Source organism: Maylandia zebra, linkage group LG1 (assembly GCF_041146795.1).
Source record: "Maylandia zebra isolate NMK-2024a linkage group LG1, Mzebra_GT3a, whole genome shotgun sequence".
NCBI classification, from domain to species: domain Eukaryota; kingdom Metazoa; phylum Chordata; class Actinopteri; order Cichliformes; family Cichlidae; genus Maylandia; species Maylandia zebra.
In genome coordinates, this window is record NC_135167.1 from 4819290 (window position 1) to 4838910 (window position 19621).

A 19621-nucleotide genomic window follows, 5' to 3' on the forward strand; every position below is an offset into this window, starting at 1 on the left:
GGCCCTCCAAGGTTTGGAGGCCAATCTCCCCCTACCACCACTTCCCCTGCCAGTGGCAGACTCCCTCAGACATCGGTGCGTTGGTGGTTCTTTGTGTCCGGGGGTGGGCGTCCAGGTACACACCGGCTCACTCCTTGGCGGCCGCTTATCGGGGCCTGGAGCCTGGGGCTCGCTCGGGCCACTTCGGAGGTGGGGTGCCCCCGGCCTCTCGGCCTGGGGCTCGGTCACTCAGGCACGGCTGGCTGCCGGCGGAGCTCACGGGCGCGTCACTGCAACTCCCCCTGGCTTCTGCTCCGAGGCTGCTGAGTGAGCCCTCATCTGGGACTCTCCTCAGCTCTTTCCGGGACAGTGGCGCGGCTGCCCCTCTGTTGGTCTTCCTTGGTCTCTTGTGTTCTGGGGGCCTCTGGATGTCTGGAGTTTTGATCTCCTCCATACCTGCTTCAAGCCCTGGAGGACGGGGCTGTGGCCCCCCCACACCCTCTAGCAGATCATTACATGAAGGAACCTTTAAAAAACAAAAAACAAGCGCGTCCATGCTCACAGGTGTACACACGGGTGATCACACCCACAAACTACACCCTTTTTGGCTCCTACCTCAAAGCACACTGTGTTCTGTTGATCTTATGTGCTGCACAATAATGTTTAATATTTAGTATTTACTGTCATATTCCCATATATCATTGTGATGTTGTTTATTCTATTACTCTTGTTCTCCTCTGCTTGTTTTCTTTTTTCTTTCTCAGCAGGTGATCCAGGTGATCGATATATGCATTTTTTTTTCTGCTCATTCTGTTGGTTTTTGTCTTTTGCCCTTCTCCCCCGTCCCTCTTCTCAGCTGTTTCTCTTTCCCTCTTTCTTTCTCCCCTTCTTTCCCCCAGTCAAGTCTGTCCCGTATTCAGTAAGTGAAAAGAAAATAAACAATAAAAGGTGAATCAAATGGACCATTACGGCAAGGCTGGGATGGTCAGTTTGGTAAAGTAAATCCGTTGGGCATCTTTCTTTGCCTTTAGACAACAATTCTGATGGCAAAAGAGCCAAACGGGACAGGCAAAAAAACCCCCAAAAAACTGCCTTTTGTTTCTGTAGAAGGTATTTAAACCCAGGGCTGTGCCAGGTTCAGCAGAGACTTTGCCAGTTGTTTGCCCCGCGATGCCTTCTCTCACCGATCCTGGGTTTTTGTTCTTTTTTGATAAAAGGATGTTAGCTACGCTCACCATTTGTCTGCAAGCATTACTGAATGGAAAACTTCCACAACAGGATGGCATCACGAACAGGATGGTCCATGTGGTTGGTGAACAACGGTTCCCGGGACGGGCTCATCACCCCTGAGGGAAAAGGTACCTTTGTCCTCCCGCCTGTTGAAGTGAGGAAATGGAGGAGCCTCTAGACTGTGTGTTTTAGCCAACACTGAGACATTCGACTCTGAGGGGACTCCTGCAGATGGGTGAGCTGTAGCTAACTTATGTACAGTCCTGGAGACTTTTTGTCTGGCCGCGGTGGAGTACCTGCAGACTCCGGAGTTCGAGTCTCTGTAGGAAAAATCCTCGGGTTCGAGTCCCCAGGCCTGTGTTTGGTTCTGGGCCATCACACGAATGGTGGTTCGAGTCCACTGTTGATAATCATTTCCGCATACCGCAATGGGTTAAGTGACGGTATTTTAGCACTTTTCTGCCGGGAATGGAAGAAAGCCATTGCAGAGGATGCTCTGAATGTAAAGGGAAGCTTGATCCAGCGGGCGTTCCAGGGACAAAGCTCAATATCTGACTATGTCAAGAAATGTGGGTAAAAGTATGTTGTGTTAGATGGCAGAGAAGGGTTTTGTGGGAAAGGGTTCAGCATGAACCAGTTGAAAGTTAGAAAAGCAGTTGGAGAGAAAGAAAAAGAGATGTTTGAGAAGTGAGTTAATAGGTTGATGTGTGGGTGAAAATTTTTAAAAACAATGGTGTAAAAACAATGAAAAATAGGAAATAAAGCAATGAAAACTAAAGAAAAAGAAAGAAAAGGAGAGGAGACAGTGTGGAAGTGTGTGAGAGGGGAATTGTCTCCAACTAGTGGGAGAAGGTGGTACTGCAGTCACCAGCTACCCTTGGTGCACACAAAAGAAACAAAATAGGAGTGTTATAATATTATGAAGAGCAATGTTCCCTCTAATTTTTCATGTGTCTGAGCGAATGCACAAACTCCCTGAGCGGTCCCTTGGACCACTGTGAGCAACAGCAGATGTGTGCACTGTGGTCACGCCAGCATCGAATCCGTCCAAGTTACATGGTTTATTAAAATAATCAAATTACAACATTTACATTTATGTGAGACTACCTGTGTGGTTATAACAATAAACACAGCATCCTTTTCTCTTTATGTTTAACTTTATGAATTGATTTATTGTGAGCAACACGAATGTTTGCAGTAAAACAGGAACTAACACACAGAGAGAGACTCAGACACGTGGGCTTGATTCTGAGACCAGAGAGAAACAACATGAAAGCATGACAGACCAGAGAAACAAAGGAACGGAACACAGAGAAGACACTCAGACAACTTGGTATTAGTATCTTTCCCAAGGATATTTGGTATGCAGACTGGAGGAGACAGGGATCAAACCATCAATCTTCAGATTAGTAGGTGACCTATTTTACTTCCTGAACCACAGCCACCCCCGAATAACTGTATCCGGTATATATTGTAAGTGGAATCATGTGTGAAGAGATTTCACCTCCACAAACAGCAAATGCATGGTTTGTGACACAGGAGAATTGCACTGTTAGGTGATTTAGTTAATTAATCTGACCTTAGCACTGCTGTTATGTTGCAGGTCAAATTGATCCACTTTAAAAGTTAAATAAAAGTGCAGGTTTAAGGGTTCAGATGTGTCAAAAGCTAATGTGAGACATATTTCACCACAAACAAACAAACACACACTCCCTATTGACCTCTTGCAAAAATAGGGTTGTTTTGACTTTTGATGGGACCCTTTTCCCCTTGTGTGGGCAAACTCCACCTACACTTAGTGGAAACTCACCAGGAAAGGAGCAAACCATATAGAGTTTTACAAAATGAGCAGCAGATGTAAACAGCTGACAGCCATGGAGGCTTTGATCACAGAAGAGGAGGATGTGTCTAAAGATAAAGACCATGTTGAGGTTGCTGCTATTCAGGTAGTCTTGTTCATTTTGTTAAATTGGAAGGAGCTGGATAAAATGCATTTACATGTGTTCTAGGGGTGTGTGTGTGGGGACTGGTAACAAATGGGTCCAAAACAGAAGGATAGGAAAACAGAGGTGTTTAGTAAATAAAATAGTTTTTATTATAGATAATCTTAACTAGAAGAGCCGGCAAGGCCGTTCTTCCAATAACACTAGAAAAAGAAAGAAGGTCGCAACAACAAATAACACAACCAAACAAAAAACTCGACATCACGAGGAGGAACTTCCAGGGGCCCACAGGCCCATCATGTCACTACCAGCAGCTAGCTTTACTGCGGCTGAGGCCCACAAGCTCACACTACTCACATGAAGCAGCTACACTCCCCACTACTCCCCACTGCTCCCACTACTCCACACCATAGGCTCTCTTCTGACACAATCTGGAGACACCAGAGAATACCACCCTGCCTCATCCAGTTCATCCCCAACTTCTATGACCTCAGAGAGGTGATTGCTGACTGGGCCTAGGTGGTAAACAAGCCCAATGAACAGCAGCTGTGTCCTGGGAAGAGAGAAGAGTGAGAGAGAGACAGAGGGGTGGCGCAAGAGAGGAGGCGGCAGAGAGAACACCACACTCACACAAGAGTAGTTTCAGGAGGCCCGTAACACATGGATATACATGAATATATCCTCGCTCGGGTCTGTAGGTCAAAGGATACATCAACTTTCAGTCTGTGGGATAATGGTGTGCAGATAAATACTGGAATATCGATTCCTCCGATACCAGATATTTATTCTCTAGAATTGATTCTCATTTTAAAATATTCACATTTTAATAATTTAGGGTACATTTATACTTTAACATTAACGGAAAAACAGTGAAAAGTAGTTATATTATCGGGTTCATCGGAATGATTGACGGAAGCTACTTGACAAACCTGTCACGGTGATATGTAAAATACAGCTGTATAAATGCGTCACAGCTCACGTGTGCTTCCAGGTGCAGCGGGAGAAAACGTGGAGCTGGAAGCACGCGTGTAGCTGAATTTGGAAAGTGTTGACGTTCTGTTGACATTTAAACAACAGGGACTTCCTCGTATGATAAATATTACAGAATCCCATTTGTTCAAATTTACATTCACAAATATGGTTATGAAATTAGTAATTAGTAAATAAATACATGCTACAGTACATAGCTGTATTAGTTTACCTTGGGGGTCATATGTGTGTCCCTGCCATCACATGGATTCAGTTGGACTAGATTTAGTCAGGTAAAGATGTAGCGTAGAGCATTTAAAGAGCATTACGTAGGTTGGGTATCATTAAAATATATGCAGTAGCTGTAAGCTACAACTCATAATATTTCATACATAAGATAGATCAATATAACCTGTATTGATAAAATGTTTCTCAGTTGTTTTATGATTTTCAATCAGTCACACTCATTTTTCATTTGAAAATTTAGGTACTTACTTTTCATGTTTTTTTATTTCTTGTATAATAATTCTTTCTAATTAATAAGAACAAGAAGTCTGATGTCTTTTATTCATTACAAAAGGTATACATTATAGTATACTGTATCATCGATGCCATCCTGAATTTTACTTGCTATCAGATCGGAATAGAAATCAGTATTGCACGTCACTGGCAGCCAGAGAGCAGCAGGCGATAGAGATGCTTTGGGTTTGTTTAGGGGAGCTGTTAGGTGTCCATGTTTTTCAACTGGTATTTCTTTCTATATTTTTTTTTCTGTTTTGCAACACAGATTCTCTTTGGGGTTGCATAAGGAAGGTTGTCTGGTGTTTAAAAAACTCTAACAGCTCAAACACAGCTGGCGAATGACAAGGGACAAGCCATAAATGGTTTGTCCAACCTGAAAAGAGAAGAGAGTAGTAGAGATAGATATATGTTGATAGTTCCGCCTCTTGTTTCAGATAGTTTACATGTCATTTTATGAACTTGGCAGGAATCTTTCCAAGCGGAGCAGGTTTACTCATTTGCATTTTTCCTGCTGTCACATCAGGTGTGTTCTGGATTGTTTTCAGGTGAAATCATTTCTACAATGAGATCCAAAAAGGGTAGGCTATCATGTTGTTGTCCTTATATTAGAGAGCTCTTTTAGCTTTGTGTATTGTCCTTTAGTGTATTGAATTAGAGTATTTCGTCGTATGTGTTTTTATGTGTCCAGTACTAGTTTATGTGTAACTGCGGTTTACTTATTGATGCCTTTTTTAGTGAGGAAGTGGACAGTGCATCCTCGGTTTTTTAACATAAAACTCATTGTTGCATCCCAAATATGATCTCCTTAGACTAATTTTTAGTTTTAGTATCCTTATTTTCCTCTGACTTGTCTCTTCTGTGTCTAGGTTCTAGATCTAACATAATGTAATGGAAGTTTGTTAGGCACAACCACCACAAGACACAATACTGAAAGACAATGGCACTACACATATTCCTTAAAAAGTAAACTTTTAGCACTTACTTCAGATATCCTGCTATCAATCGGCAACTGAATGAAGTCAAGCTTGCTGTGATAATTCACTGAAAATTACGTCTACAGCCGAAATTCTCATTTAACGTAACTTATATCAATGTGACATTTAATTATTAGATGTCCATTCAACATCCTTCCTGTTCTAAAGGATTACAACCACAATACAAATGCCATACAAATACACCTGGCTGCAGGAATACAGATTGAAATCTGTCTGGAGATTCTCTCTAAATTACAAAGAAGTTACTTGCAAACTTCCAGCAATCTCTCTGAGAGGGACTGCAATCAGTCCAAGTCAGACTGTCACTCTTTGCAGAATGGTGGCTATCAGGCGGTCTGGTCATGAGTGTTCAAGAGCCTCAAGTTCTGGGCATCCACCAGTTATAATCTGCTGGAGAATGTGAAAACATTAAAAAGAGCCACCAGGCTGCCACTGATTCGTTTTCATTTGTTGTTGTTAATTCAAGGAGGTTGCAATCCTATTTGTATTTGTGTGATTGTTTGATTCTCCATATTCAAAGTGCGTTTAGTGTTGGACAAGTTTGTTCAGCTAACGTTATCACTGGATGGTGGTGCAGGGGATGAGCCCTCTTGATGTTTAGTATTCTGAGTAGGGCTGCAGATTAATTATTATGGTAATCTATCAATTATTTCATCAATTCATCGAGAAATTAGATAAGAAATGCTTTTGGCTTATCAATGAGCAATAATAAATATTCAAATGAGAACAAACACAGGTCTTAAGTTGAACTACATTCAACATCTGTCCAAAAACAACAACTAAATCATTTGATTTTATGTCCGTGCCATATTGAAATTTAATTTTTAAAATAAACTGTTTCTATGTCAAGCATCATATGTATAATTGTCTACTTTACAATATAAAAGGGCCATTGGTGCTGTACAAATAAAATTGAATTGAACTGAAAGAAAGCATTTCTTAAATGCAAAAAGTATCTAAATAATCAGAAGTACAATCAAAGGTCAAAGTCACATAAAATACGGTATATATGGAATCTAAGAAATTTACCTTTACTATGTGTTCTTGGAAACCTTTCTGACATTAATAGGAGGCAAGTTTTTGTGTAGCTGAAAACAGACATTATAATGTCTCAGGTCATTTACACGTCATTTTTTATAAATTTACAGAAAACATTGTCAAAGACAGCAGTTTACTCATTTTCTTTTTTTCCAATTGTTACATAATTCGTGTTCCATTAACTTTTCAGGGGAAATGAATTCTACAAGGGCATCTAGCATCATGCAAGGGTATGCTTCATTTTTGTTCTCTTTATGTTAGAGATGCTTTCTTTATTAAGTATTTAATCTGTTTAATGCTAGTTTAAGAACACAAAATAAATATGAATATCAGGACTAAAAGTTGCCTATTGATGATTTTTGCAAAGGTACATGGCAGTAAGATTGTGGGGGTTTCTACATGCATGTTTTTTCTAAACATATTTTTCTATGAATATAATAATCATTATCATTATGATTATTGTAGTTGTTGCTATTGTTATTTTCATATATTCCATTCCATTGGATGAGTATTCCACATCCAAAACATTTTTCATTTAAATAAGGATACATTCAGATAAATATTTTGCTAATTCTCTTACTGACATGTGCAGTAAGGGGAAACTGTGCAATCTTATTGAAACACAAATGCAAAAGTACCCTGCCTCACTATTCCTAATGTTTTCTTTTTTTAATTAACACGCCAATTCTTTGCCTGTTTGATGTTAGAAGGCAATTACATCAAATTTTCAATATAAACAATAACATCTTATATATAGAATCAGAATCAGAATCAGAAAGGGTTTTATTGCCAAATGTTGAGCAGGTTTACAACATTAGGAAATTGCTGCGGTGCGGTGGATCATAGCTTGGTCATTTTCAACCACACTAGGGAAGCTCGTCCCATTTTGACCCTGGGGCCTTCAGGTCATGCTCGGCACAAATGTTCCTGTATACTATGCTTGCCACTTTATGGCATTCTAGCATCTTGCACCTTGCACCCGAGCCTGTCCCAACTATTTGAGAAGGGTTCCTGCCATCAAACTCAAAATTACCTTATTTTTTTTCTTAAAATGTTGAGCTTAAAATTGTTAGATGTTTTGTGTGCGTTCTATTGTGAATAAAATATGGGTTCATATTTATAATCAAATGTATATTTATAATACAAATCACTGCATTTTGTTTACATTTACATTTAACACAGTGGCCCAGCTATAATTGAAATTGGGGTAATAGTTATATAAACCGATGCTCTTCACATTGGACTGATGATGATGAAGTTTATCACAAGGCCTATTCACCTTGATAAAAAACATGTAACTATAAATGAATAAGTGGTGTTTTGTTGTTGTTGTTGTTGTTGTTGTTGTTGTTCTAAACTGATTCTCTCCATTTCCCCAGGATAACATGTTGCATGCTTTGGTGGCTGTTGTCTTTTGTATCTCATGGAAGCTTCTCCTGGAGCTGTGTATCAGGAGCTTCCTGTGGCAATTATTGCAGTTCAGTTTGTAATGAAACATTCTGTAAGTGGTTTAATGCATTTCTCTTAACTTTATCTTAAGTAAACTGAGAAGAGACAGGGACAAGTTTTAGATGAATTTCATAAATATTCTTTATTTATTAGGGTGGCAGCGTGGTGCAATGCTTAGCATTGTCGCTTCACAGCAGAAACCCCAGGTTTTGAATTCACTGTGGGACCTTTCTGTGTGGCATTTGCTTGTTCTTCCATGCTTTGGTGGGTTCTTTCCAGTTACTCTGGTTTTCATCCACAGTCCAAATATATGCATTGGCCTAGGTTAATTGGTGAGTCTAAATTAGGCATAGGTAAAAATGTGAGTGTGAAGGGTTGTCTTTCTCTCTGTGCTAGCCCTGGTTGTGGTAACCAAATCTTCCTTAACCACAAACACTTCCTTCCTTCCCTCAACTTTAGTTGCCTCTGGAACACATTTAGAGAACAATGGTTCAAGTGTTAAATCCTCTTTCTGTAGCCAAGCAACCTCACTAGCACTAGGGAGAGCCTCGGACTTCAAAGGATATAAAATGTGTTCAGCTACTCTTGTTCTCTTCACCTTTTCATGTCTTCTCTGTCACGTGCTCTTTTTTGGTTTAGAATGAGTGCTAGACTCGTCCAATGGCGCATCCTCATTTGCAAAAGGCAATTCATCCAAACCCAAAGCATTAACCTGTTGCTCCTTTGCTTTTGACCTTGTGACCGCTAACAAACTTTCAACTGCTTCAGCCTGACATGAATGCTTGGTTATTAGCTCTGTAAATATTGGAAGATCACGGCCCAACACCACTTGATAAGGCAGAGTTTGCAGCACTCCCACTGAAAGAGTGTAACACTGGCCTTCAACTTCAATTGCAACCTCAGCAATTGGGTACGATACCTTATCACCATGAATACAGCACACATTCACTGTGGAGGCCTATCTCCCCCCACCACTTTCGCTGCCAGTGGCAGACGCCCTCAGACAAGGGTGGATGGATGGGCATCCAGGTACCCATCGGCTCACTCCTGGTGGCTGCTTGTCGGGGCCTGGAGCCTGGGGCTCTCTCGGCCTGAGGTTCGGTCACTCTGGCACAGCTGGCTGCCAGCGGAGCTCACGGGCACGTCACTGCCCATGAGCTCCGCTGTTTATTATATTGCTCTCTTTTTCTTTGCTTGTTTTCTCTTTTTTCTTTCTCAACAGGTGATCCAGGTCATTGATATATATATTTTTTTGTCTGTTTGTTTTGTTGGTTTTTGCCCTTTATCACCGTCCCTCTTCCCCGCTCTTTTTCTTTCCCTCTTTCTTTCTCCCTTTTCTTTTCCCCAGTCAAGTCTGTCCCGTGTTCAGCAAATGAAATTAAAATAAACAATAAAAGCAAAGGTGAATCAAATAGACCAATACGGCAAGGCTGGGGTGGTCCATTTGGTAAAGTAAATTCATTGGGCATCTTTCTTTGCCTTAGACAACAATTCTGATGGCAAAAGAACCAAATGGGACAGGCAAAAAAACAAACAAAAAAAAAAAAAAAAAAAAAAAACAAGTACCCCAATTGATGGCTCATGTTGCTGACATTCAAATTCATTTTTGTGATTCTCACTGACTTCAGTTTGTCTAGCAGAACAAATGTAATTTTTACTAACAGACATCTTTGTACACTGAGCTTTAAGATGACCTATTTGACCACACAAATGACATGTTTTATTGGTTTTATTTTTTGTCTCAGATCTGGCAGGATCTGAGTTATACCAGTTCTGTCATGTGTGCTTAGCGTTTAAGTCAGTTCCACCACCTAACTCGTTCGATGGCATGTTGGAAAAAAAAACCTAGCTTGAATGAAGTCTTTTGATGGTCGACAAGCTGCTAAGAAAGCTTCAGCCAGTTCTGCTGCGTGCTTGGAAGTCTTTAGGATATGTTCCTTAAACCACATCTGCATATCAGGATTCAGAACCTTGAGAAACTGTTCCATAACAATGGAATATCCAATTTGATCGTTCGTCTTTGGGGTTCCCTCTTCTCCAAAAGTACTAGAACAAAACCTCATTCGATAGGTGTCAAAACTTATTTCATACTTCTGCAAGACAGCACACTTTACTTTTGCATAGTCCATAGTGTCATCAATATCCATAGCTACATAGGCGGAACAAGCTTTCCCAGTTAGCAGTGGTGCTAGGTGAAGAGCCCACTGATCTCGTGGCAATTAGTAATTCTTTCAAATGTGATCAAATAATGTTCAATGTCCTTACCTTCACTGTCAGGTTGAATTTTTGGCACCTTCCAGTCTGAATGTCTCATCAGTGTTGAAAGCTGTGCTTCACTGGGTTGATGTACTGGCTCCAAGTCAAACTTATTTGATTCTTGTGTGCTGGAAGATGGTTCTGGAGTAGGTCCTCTTGAAGACGCAGATGTAGATGCTTGAACTTCAAGCAACTGACGCTATTGGTTGCCCTGCTGCACCTGCTGTTGAACCTGGGCAAACTGATGCCGGATTTGCCTGCATCTATCCTCCTGGTGCTTGTGCTCTTGCTCCAGTTTAGCATCGAGTTCAGCCTGCTGTTGCATCAGAGTTCGCAAACGTTTGGACAATTCAGCCACATTCTCTTGTCCATCAATATAGCCACTTACTGCCCCTTGTTGGTCGCTGCCATCTTGTAAATCACCTGCTTCACATTCTGGAACAAGCCCTCTCTTTGCTTGGGTAGACATCTTCTCCACTCATTAATTGGCCTGGAAACCCACTGCTGCTGCCACCAAATGTGGTAGAACTTGACTTAAGCGGCCAAAGAAGTGCAGGAGACAGATGCTGTCCAGTGTAGCGAGTGATTTATTCACCATTTTGTGACCAAACCATATTTACAAAAATAAATTTAAAAAAAAACTCAACTCCATAATTAACTCAGTTCAAATAAACATAACTAAACTTAAATCAACGGAAATTAAGGTCAAACTCCATACAGCTACACTGACCTGGTCCTTCCTTCCTGAACACCTGCGTTCACCCGCTTAAATAGTCCACTCACCCCTGGACTATTCCATTAGGTAGGTGAGAAGAACCAGAACCAGAACCAGTCCATTTACTTCTTTTGCACAAAGTAGTCTATGGCTAAAAGTTCATGATACAATGAATAATGTCTATTTTGAGCTGAAACGTAATACCCCCATGAAAAATTTATTTAAATTGTTTCCTTTAATTACTTTACAGCCAGCTGCTGTATGAGGTATACAACAAACATCCTGGATGGTTCAACCCAAACAAACCCTGCTGAGTAAGCATTTTATTTACCCTAAATACATGATTTTTTTTTTTCAGTTTGTCAGAATTTGGTGTTTGAACATTTGTGTGGTGGGTGAGTGCAATTTGTAAAACACTTTACATTAAAAATGAAGAATTTGGTAATATTAAGAATATTTTTGTGTTATTGAATCGATGACAGGGTGTAAACTAATATAATACTTGTGATGAACTATTCTTGTCCTTTTCCACCAGAGCCTTGATGAGCCTAGAAAAAATTCTAGAAGAAACTCCAGTAAAAGGAGTCATAAATATATCTTCAGGCAATTTTGTGGCTCTCCTCTTCAAACCCACTGGTTCCTTTACAGGCCTTGAAATTTATGCCAGTGACAATGAGGTAAAAACCCAAAAGACAGAAAGGATTGACACTGCTGTTTTCACTTTTTGGGAGCAATACTAACCACGTCCAATCATTTCTTTGGCTTGGGCTGAAATATCTGAACAACTGTTAGACGATATTTAAACAATGTGTACACACACTTTGATCTCAGATGATGACTTTTACTGATTACTGCTTTGATTGACATTGCCTTGAGCACAATTTGCAGGTCATATTATTTTCTTATCAATTATTACATCACTGAACAAATTTCCATTTCTAAATTTCCTTGCTATTAATACTTCAAAAAGCCTTTTAAATACCATCAACTGTGCAGTAGCTGTGACAGTTCTATCATACTATTTCATGTATTCAAATGCAATATTTCTCCCTCTGTTTCTGGGAATGATATAGGCAGGATTGAGTCAGGTCCCCAAGAGCAAAGTGCATGTTCAGCTACCAAGCACTCTGGATATTGGACAACAGGACAAGATTGTGTTCTCCTTGTTTAAGTTGCCTGAAACAAATGGGGTAGGGCAGCATATGGGCTTCTGTAAAATACTTTGTTTCTTCTGTTGTGTATAAAATTCTCCACAATTTTCTCACAGTCAATATGAAATATGTTTTGAGTTCTAAATCAAGCTTGTTCCAATGAATCCCATGGATACTTGATTCGACTGGGTATTGGGGAGCTATCTTGTTATTTGATTTGTGAGCAGGTACCATTTTTAAACCTGATTTATCTTTTACTGTTGTAGTGTTTATAGTTTATTTCTGCACGTAACTCCAACTGCAAATTCACATAGATTTTTTTTGTGATTGATTGTATATCATTGGCCAAGTTTTAGCCAAGTTCACACTCATTCAGAATTCCTTTCAGTATTTTTGTACATAATTTGCTTTATTATTATTACAAAGGAAAAAAAGTAAATGGGTTAAGGGTTGTGTTACACATCATGCAGGCTGAATTATGTTTTGAAAAAAGAGGAAGAGTTACTCAAACACAGTGATGCACAAGAAGTTGATCTTTTGGTATTATGTAAATCAAAATGTAAAGCAATACAAATTTAGAAACATTTGAATTTAGGGGGTAGAGTAGTAGTACATGGGAAAAGACAAACCTCTTGTTTTTACTAAGATGTAAATGACAGATTCAAAACAGTGCGACATTATCTCTGAGTTGCTTTCCCCTTTTGCAGTTAGAATTTTATAAAAATCTTACGTAAAATCATTATGAACAAACTTTTAAATGAACTGGTGTATGTGTTGCATTCTAGACTGATGCGGGAGTGTTATATGATGTATATGAGCGAAGACTGGTTATCCTGAGTGTGCAGGGCAAGCGAATATCAGGTCTTAAGGATCCTGTCAACATCACCATAAACTTTAAGGATATAAATGTAATTATAATTTCATTTCATCACTTGTTCCACTCTTGCATATTGATATATAATCCTGAATATTATGGAAGTCTGTGTAAATTATTATTATTACTAAAAGTTAGTAAAAAAATATAGATGCATAACACTAAACAGATATAAAATAGTTATTTTGTTATATGTCTGTTTATTTTTGCCATAGAAAACCCAGGAACCCTCCTGTCAGTTCTTTAATTTTTCAACAAACAGTGAGTAACCAAGCATGATGTCTCTCATAAAAAGTAATATGTACCATAACTATGTCTTTTTTAAATTTGTAGTCATCTGGGTTTCTAGTTTCACTCAACATTACAGATTTCTGAGTGAACTGATATAATTAAGAGGTGACAGCATCTCATGGATAATAGTTGTTTTTGTTTCACTTACCAGATTTCAGTACGGATGGCTGTCGCACTCGGTGGACTGATGGTCAAAGTAATGTCACCTGTTCCTGTGACCATTTCACATACTTCGGCGTGCTCATGGTAGATTTATTCTTTTTTAATATACAAAGTATAATGAACAAAAAAAGGCATAAAATTATGCCAGTAATTTAAGAAATCTTTTAAATAAATAAATAAGAAGGAGAGTTTTAAAAAGAATTACATCACAGTTTTGTCATGCCTCAGTTAGGCTTGTTAAATCCAAAAGTTTAGGAAAACACTAAACAAGTATTGCTTGCTATGAAGGTTTGCCAGGGTTAGGGCTGCCACGATTAGTCGACTAGTTACGATTACGTCGACTATCAAAATCGTCGCCGACTAATTTAATAGTCGACGCATCGTTTGAAGCTTTGTAAGATCACAAAAGACGCAGGAATAAGTAGTAGGATTTAAGCGTGTAATAACGGACCGAAACAGAAGATGGCAGCACTGCATGTACAAGGATGCCAGCTGCCATTAACCCCGAAGAAGAAGAAGCTATGTCCCAGAATTCATAGCGCAGCCCAGCTCAGTTTCCAACAATGGCAGCAGCTAGTTAGTTTGAATATTACTGGTATTATTCTTTCTGGGTCACAAAATAAACGTTTAACATATATTCAAGCTTGAATGTAGCTGTGTAAACTTTAAATATCTGCTCAGTTTATCAAGACACCACATATTTTCAAAAACACTCCGACGTTTTCGGAGACGTCTGTTACCCACTAGCTCGATAGCTAGCCGGGGGCAAGGCTCACTAGCGCCGGTGAGAACACTGGCCTCCCAGCAAACAGTTTTCAAACCCACCGCTGTCTTTCGCTACTCAGGTTAAACATATATGAGTCACTTAGATAACTTAAAAATGTTATTGTTTTGCTTTTTTTTGTATTTTATTTGTTCCTGAGTAAATCGGTTTGGCTGAGATTAAAGTTACAGTTTTTACACAACTGAATAAACGTCAAGCAGACAGCTGATCATCAGAAGTGTGAGATGCTCGAGAATATACTCCGGTGTCCTGTTATATTTTAGATAGCAAGGAGCAGACGGCTGAGTTTATTAAACTCCACCGAAACAATCTGCAAATTTCATTAAAATGTAATAAACTAACATCTTGTCTTTTTTAGTTAGCACATACCTTAAACACTTAAAGCTGTAAGCTAATGATAGTTATATAAGAGCAGATGCTGCTGGTGCAATAAGCTGTAGGTTTTACGTCCAATGGATGCATGATCTGATTAGTCGACTAATCGCAAAAATAATCGGTGACTAGTCGACTATCAAAATAATCGTTTGTGGCAGCCCTAGCCAGGGTAAGAACATTTATATGCAAATATTAGTAAATGAGGTCCAGTGTCCTTCAGACAGGCAAGAACAAAATGGAGGCAACGTACAAGAATACCAAACATGGAAAAGGTCCACGCAGCTCATACTCAAGCGTGGAATGATGTGGTACCTTGCAGTCATTGAGCTGACTGCATTCACGGTGTACCTATGCATTACAGTGTCAAATGTGAGGCACTCTGTCTGACAGCTAAAGCTTGGGTCAGGCAACAAGCTAATGACCCCTACACACCAGCTACTGGAATAAAAGTTGTGAGTTTATTATAACGGATACAGTAACATTTAATTAGCTTTCTGTTAAAAACAGCAGAGGTGATTTAATATGCCAGTTAACTTGCCAATTGTAACAAAAGCAGTTAGGTCTGAAATATTGTTATTAAAGTTAAAAAGGCTAAACTTAAACATTTTGTAAAATGAATACATTTAAAAAAACTATCTTAAATAAATAACCGCCCCATTTTTAGGATTTGTCCACCTAGTAAATATAGAATCACTAAACTTAAAACATCTAAAAACCTCAATTTTGTGCCACTAATAATGTGAACAAATAATGTGAAAGTGTATTTGCTCCACAGACGTCTCCTTCTGTGCACGTCTCAAAAAAAGAAATTGAGATATTAGCATACATTTCTGTGATTGGCTGTAGCGTGTCTCTCTTTACTCTGATCATCACCGTTTTACTCTTCATCACAAACAGGTAATTTGTGGTTTTTTGTTTTTGTTTTTTTCCCCATCAACATATTTTTCAATCAAATATGACAAAGAAAGTTGTCATTTACAATAGATCCCTTCTTCTCTATCCAACAGGACGCTCAGAAAAGATGTTTCTATGAACATCCACATCAATCTCGTCATCGCCCTGATCCTCCTCAACCTGCACTTCCTGCCCAGTCAGGCAGTGGCAGCACACCCCTCCACTTGGCTCTGTTTCTACATGGCTCTTGCCCTTCACTACTCCCTGTTGGCCACTTTCACCTGGATGGCCTTGGAGGGGTTCCACCTCTACCTTCTCTTAGTCAAAATCTTTAACATTTCTGTCAGCAGATACATTCTCAAACTCAGTGTGGTGGGATGGGGTAAGTGGAATCCTTCAAACAGGAAGCAGTCAGCAATCTTGTGCGTGACTAATCATTTTTTGTGTTTCAGGTGTTCCTGCAGTCATTGTGTCAGTGGTGGTTATCACAGACAGAGGCTTTTATGGCCATGTCCCTCTAGACAGATCAAACTATGATGACATGAAAATGTGAGGAAAATATTTATTACACAGAGTCATTCATCTCTCTCTCTCTCTCTCTCTCTCTATATATATATATATATATATATATATATATATATATATATATATATATATATATATATATATATATATTAGGGGTGCAACGATACACAAAATTCACGGTTCGGTTTGATGTTTTTTCGATAAAAAAAATGTTCATGCTTTTTTAATTTGTCATTTATTAAAATTATAAATATATATTTTAAGTCAAAAGTACAGTTTTTAAATTTAATGTTGCTGGAACAACAAAGGGATAAAATAATAAATCTATCTGATCGAGAAATCACTCATCTTTGGAAAAGAGAGTTTGTTACAGAGAAATGGCTCTTTCCAAAATAAAAGCTATACTGTACGCTTCTTCTGAGCTATATTCTCAGCAGCATATTAAACATATCAGGTCCCCATAAGGAGAATCATGTGCTAACGGCTGTCTAAATGACTCGGGTAAAATTTGTAGCATGCATGCTTGTTGTTTTTGTCTGCTTCCACTTGTCTTTGCACTAGGATGATGTCGGCATAAATGTGCAGTCATATTCATTGTGTTCCCACTAGTGCTTTCAGGTTAATCTCGTTGAAATGACATTAACGCCACAACACGGCAAATCTCCGTTAACGAGCTACCTCGGATCGCCCCGTGCGTGGGGCTAGACGGCATCAACACGTTAACGAGCAAACTGCACTAACGCAGTAGTTCCCACCCATGTAATTGAGCATTGCGTGGCACATCCGACATACTGTTTTACTTTTGTCCATGACGCGCTTACCTTCAGGGTCATACGTCACATGAAGACCAAAATAGTTCCAAACGCCAGATCTGAATGAGGGTGGGGGAGATTAAATTTGCCATGTTGCAACGAGCTTAGCTTCTGTCTTGCTAGCTTGCCCTGCGCTCAGTGGATCTGCGCTCGACAGTGCAGCCTAGGCGGAGTAGTCGAACGCAGATCCACTGAGCTCTCAACACAGACAGCATCGTCAGAAGAAACGTTGATAAAAAAAATTAAAAATTTTGTATTGTTCAATACATATGCATACCGAACCGAAAGCACTATATATATATAAACATATAACTGTGTGAGATGAAATCACTGTCTGTTTTCTTTCTTTGTAGATGCTATATATCTAATGAAACAGTGAAGGCGGTCACTACTACTGGACTGTTCACCATGGTGTTCCTCTTTAACATGATCATGTTTATGGTGACAGTCAAACGTGTTTTGAATGTTGGGTATAACAAAGAGGTATGAGTTATTCTTGTAATCCTTTTTTAAATAAACTTCAACCTTTGATATTTATAGTAATTTCCAAATCCTTCCACAAAATTGTATCCTTTGATAAGCCCGCCAACAATGAACTGGTCTTAACAACAAGGACTGCTGGTTTTTCGAGATAATTTTCATTTCTTTGCATGAGAAATGGTTCAATGTGGATTTTTAAATAAACTGTTTACATTCCAGTAATATTTCAGTACCTAAAACCTAATTTCCATTACAGTGTCTATAAAAAATAAATAACAACAAAAAAAAAAATACTGAAGAATTCCTGTCATTACCTTTAAAACACATGTGAAGGCCTCTGTTAGATTCAGATTTTGTCTCTAATCTGCTGTGTCTTGTGTCATTTTGTTTTTGGACAGCTTCGCCACAAAAACGCCAAGCAAGCAATTTTTCCCCTGCTGGGTGTCTGCGCTCTGCTCGGCATTACCTGGGGCCTGGTCTTCTTCTCGTTCAGTAACCTGACCAACATTTCCCTCTACCTTTTCTGTCTCCTGAACTCACTGCAAGGTCTGTATATTGTGTTTCATTCATTTAGTTCTTCTGTGTGTGTGTTTGTGTGTGTTCAATCAAAAATTACTACTAAATCTAACCAAAATAACAGAAAATAATTGTGGATTTTAACAAGTGAAATGAATGTAAACTTAATTTCATCGCAGTTTTTAAAAGGCCAAACGTATTTATGCATAACTTCATTTAAATCAGCCGATTCTACAGGATCAGATCTGAACTTTTTTCAGATTTGGTGGTTTTAATATGAAATAACCACTAGTGACTCCCAAAATATGGGTTAGGATTCCATTGTGGTCACATCAGTTGGGTATGATGGGTCTTTTGCAAGAATACTGTATGACATTATAAAAAAGACTTTTATATTAGTCCTGTGATGGACTGGCAAGCAGTTCGGGGCATACCCTACCTGTCAAAGCTCAGATAAAATCCAGTCCCCCAGTGAATCTAAATTAGATATGTGGCTGTGAAAATAGATGGTTGAAATAAAAGTTGAAATGACCAGAAAATGCATATTTAACCCTTTCATGCATACTAGTGACTACAGTGGACAGCTATTCGAAGGCTGTTTTCTTGTATTTGTGTCATTGTTGATGGTTTACGTGCACATTAACCACTACACTGGACACTGATGTGTCACGTCACTCCATACCCTGCCATGTTAAAAAAAGAAAAAGGAAAAAATTACATGTTTAAAAAAATGAAGTTAAAAATGCACATAGAAGTACAAAAATCATTTTCATGCCTAAAGATAAATGAAAAAACTTGGTCTTTCACGTGGAATTCCAATAAAATTGATTCATGTTTGTGGCTGTAATGTGACAAAATGTGGAAAAGTTCAAGGGGGGCGAATACTTTTCCAAGCCACTGTACTATCAAATAGATGGTTCTATTTTTAGCAGATTTCAATACAACTGTTTCTGTTGGGGTGTGTTTTGTTTGTTTGTTTTTGTTTTTTACCATCTATGGATAAACAGCAATCTGACACTGTTGAAATATCAGGTTTATTGCATGATTTGTATGTCTGGCTCACTGTCCAAACCTCCTCTATTTAACTCTCTCTTGCTCTCTCTTCTGTTTGCCTTGCAGGTTTTTTCATCTTCCTGTGGTTTGTATGTTCATTAAGAAGGCTTAAAAAATCAGCTGAAGCAACTTCCTCCAGTAAGATGATCAACAGCAAACTAGAAAGTGCATTTTCTGAAGAAACTGCAGTGTGAATGCTTGAATCTGAATGTATGCATTGAAATGAAATAATTACTGAATTTAAGTTAAAAATTTTGAATGAGATAAAAAAAAAAAAAAACCCGAATTTAACCTGAAAACAAAAGTGCTGAACTGCTAAAAGCTGAAGGTTACACAGAAGAAGAAGTTGGAAAAAAGCTGAAAATGTTTTAATTGTAAATTAGAAAAACCTAAGAAATGAGAAAAGAACATTTAGAGTCAGAAAACATCTGAAAGAATATTAAAAGGTCATATTCTTTGAATCACTGAATGACTAAAATGTGATCCCTCCACTTGGACCCACACAGTTTAAAAAGTTTACATCTCTGAGCTTTGAAAGACAAGATGTTGGAAAAAGAACAACGATGGCGACGTTTTGAGGGTAAAATGATGGCTTTAACACTGTGGAC

At 38.8% G+C, this 19621-nt stretch overlaps 1 protein-coding gene and 1 long non-coding RNA gene across 2 annotated transcripts; both read left to right on the forward strand.

Annotated features, from left to right (window-relative positions):
* Positions 1-11693: 11693 nt before the first annotated feature.
* On the forward strand, positions 11694-16180 carry LOC143419834 (adhesion G-protein coupled receptor G5-like). Its single transcript, XM_076887430.1, has 8 exons — positions 11694-11773; positions 12170-12286; positions 13033-13155; positions 13337-13382; positions 13564-13658; positions 15509-15630; positions 15741-16009; positions 16080-16180. Exons 5-8 carry the CDS (start codon positions 13656-13658, stop codon positions 16178-16180), a joined length of 495 nt encoding a protein of 164 aa, XP_076743545.1. The 5' UTR covers positions 11694-11773; positions 12170-12286; positions 13033-13155; positions 13337-13382; positions 13564-13655.
* Positions 16181-17360: 1180 nt separating this feature from the next.
* On the forward strand, positions 17361-19150 carry LOC143419906 (uncharacterized). The gene is made up of 3 exons (XR_013099928.1): positions 17361-17447; positions 17843-17990; positions 19080-19150. It is a non-coding gene; the product is annotated as an uncharacterized LOC143419906 (long non-coding RNA).
* The last annotated feature ends 471 nt before the right edge of the window (positions 19151-19621 follow it).

Excerpts from the sequence above, each read along its gene's own strand:
- LOC143419834 (XM_076887430.1), top strand. Across the intron at positions 15,631-15,740 it reads TTACTCTTCATCACAAACAG|GACGCTCAGAAAAGATGTTT; the intron begins GTAATTTGTGGT and ends TCTATCCAACAG. Across the intron at positions 16,010-16,079 it reads ACTCAGTGTGGTGGGATGGG|GTGTTCCTGCAGTCATTGTG; the intron begins GTAAGTGGAATC and ends TTTGTGTTTCAG.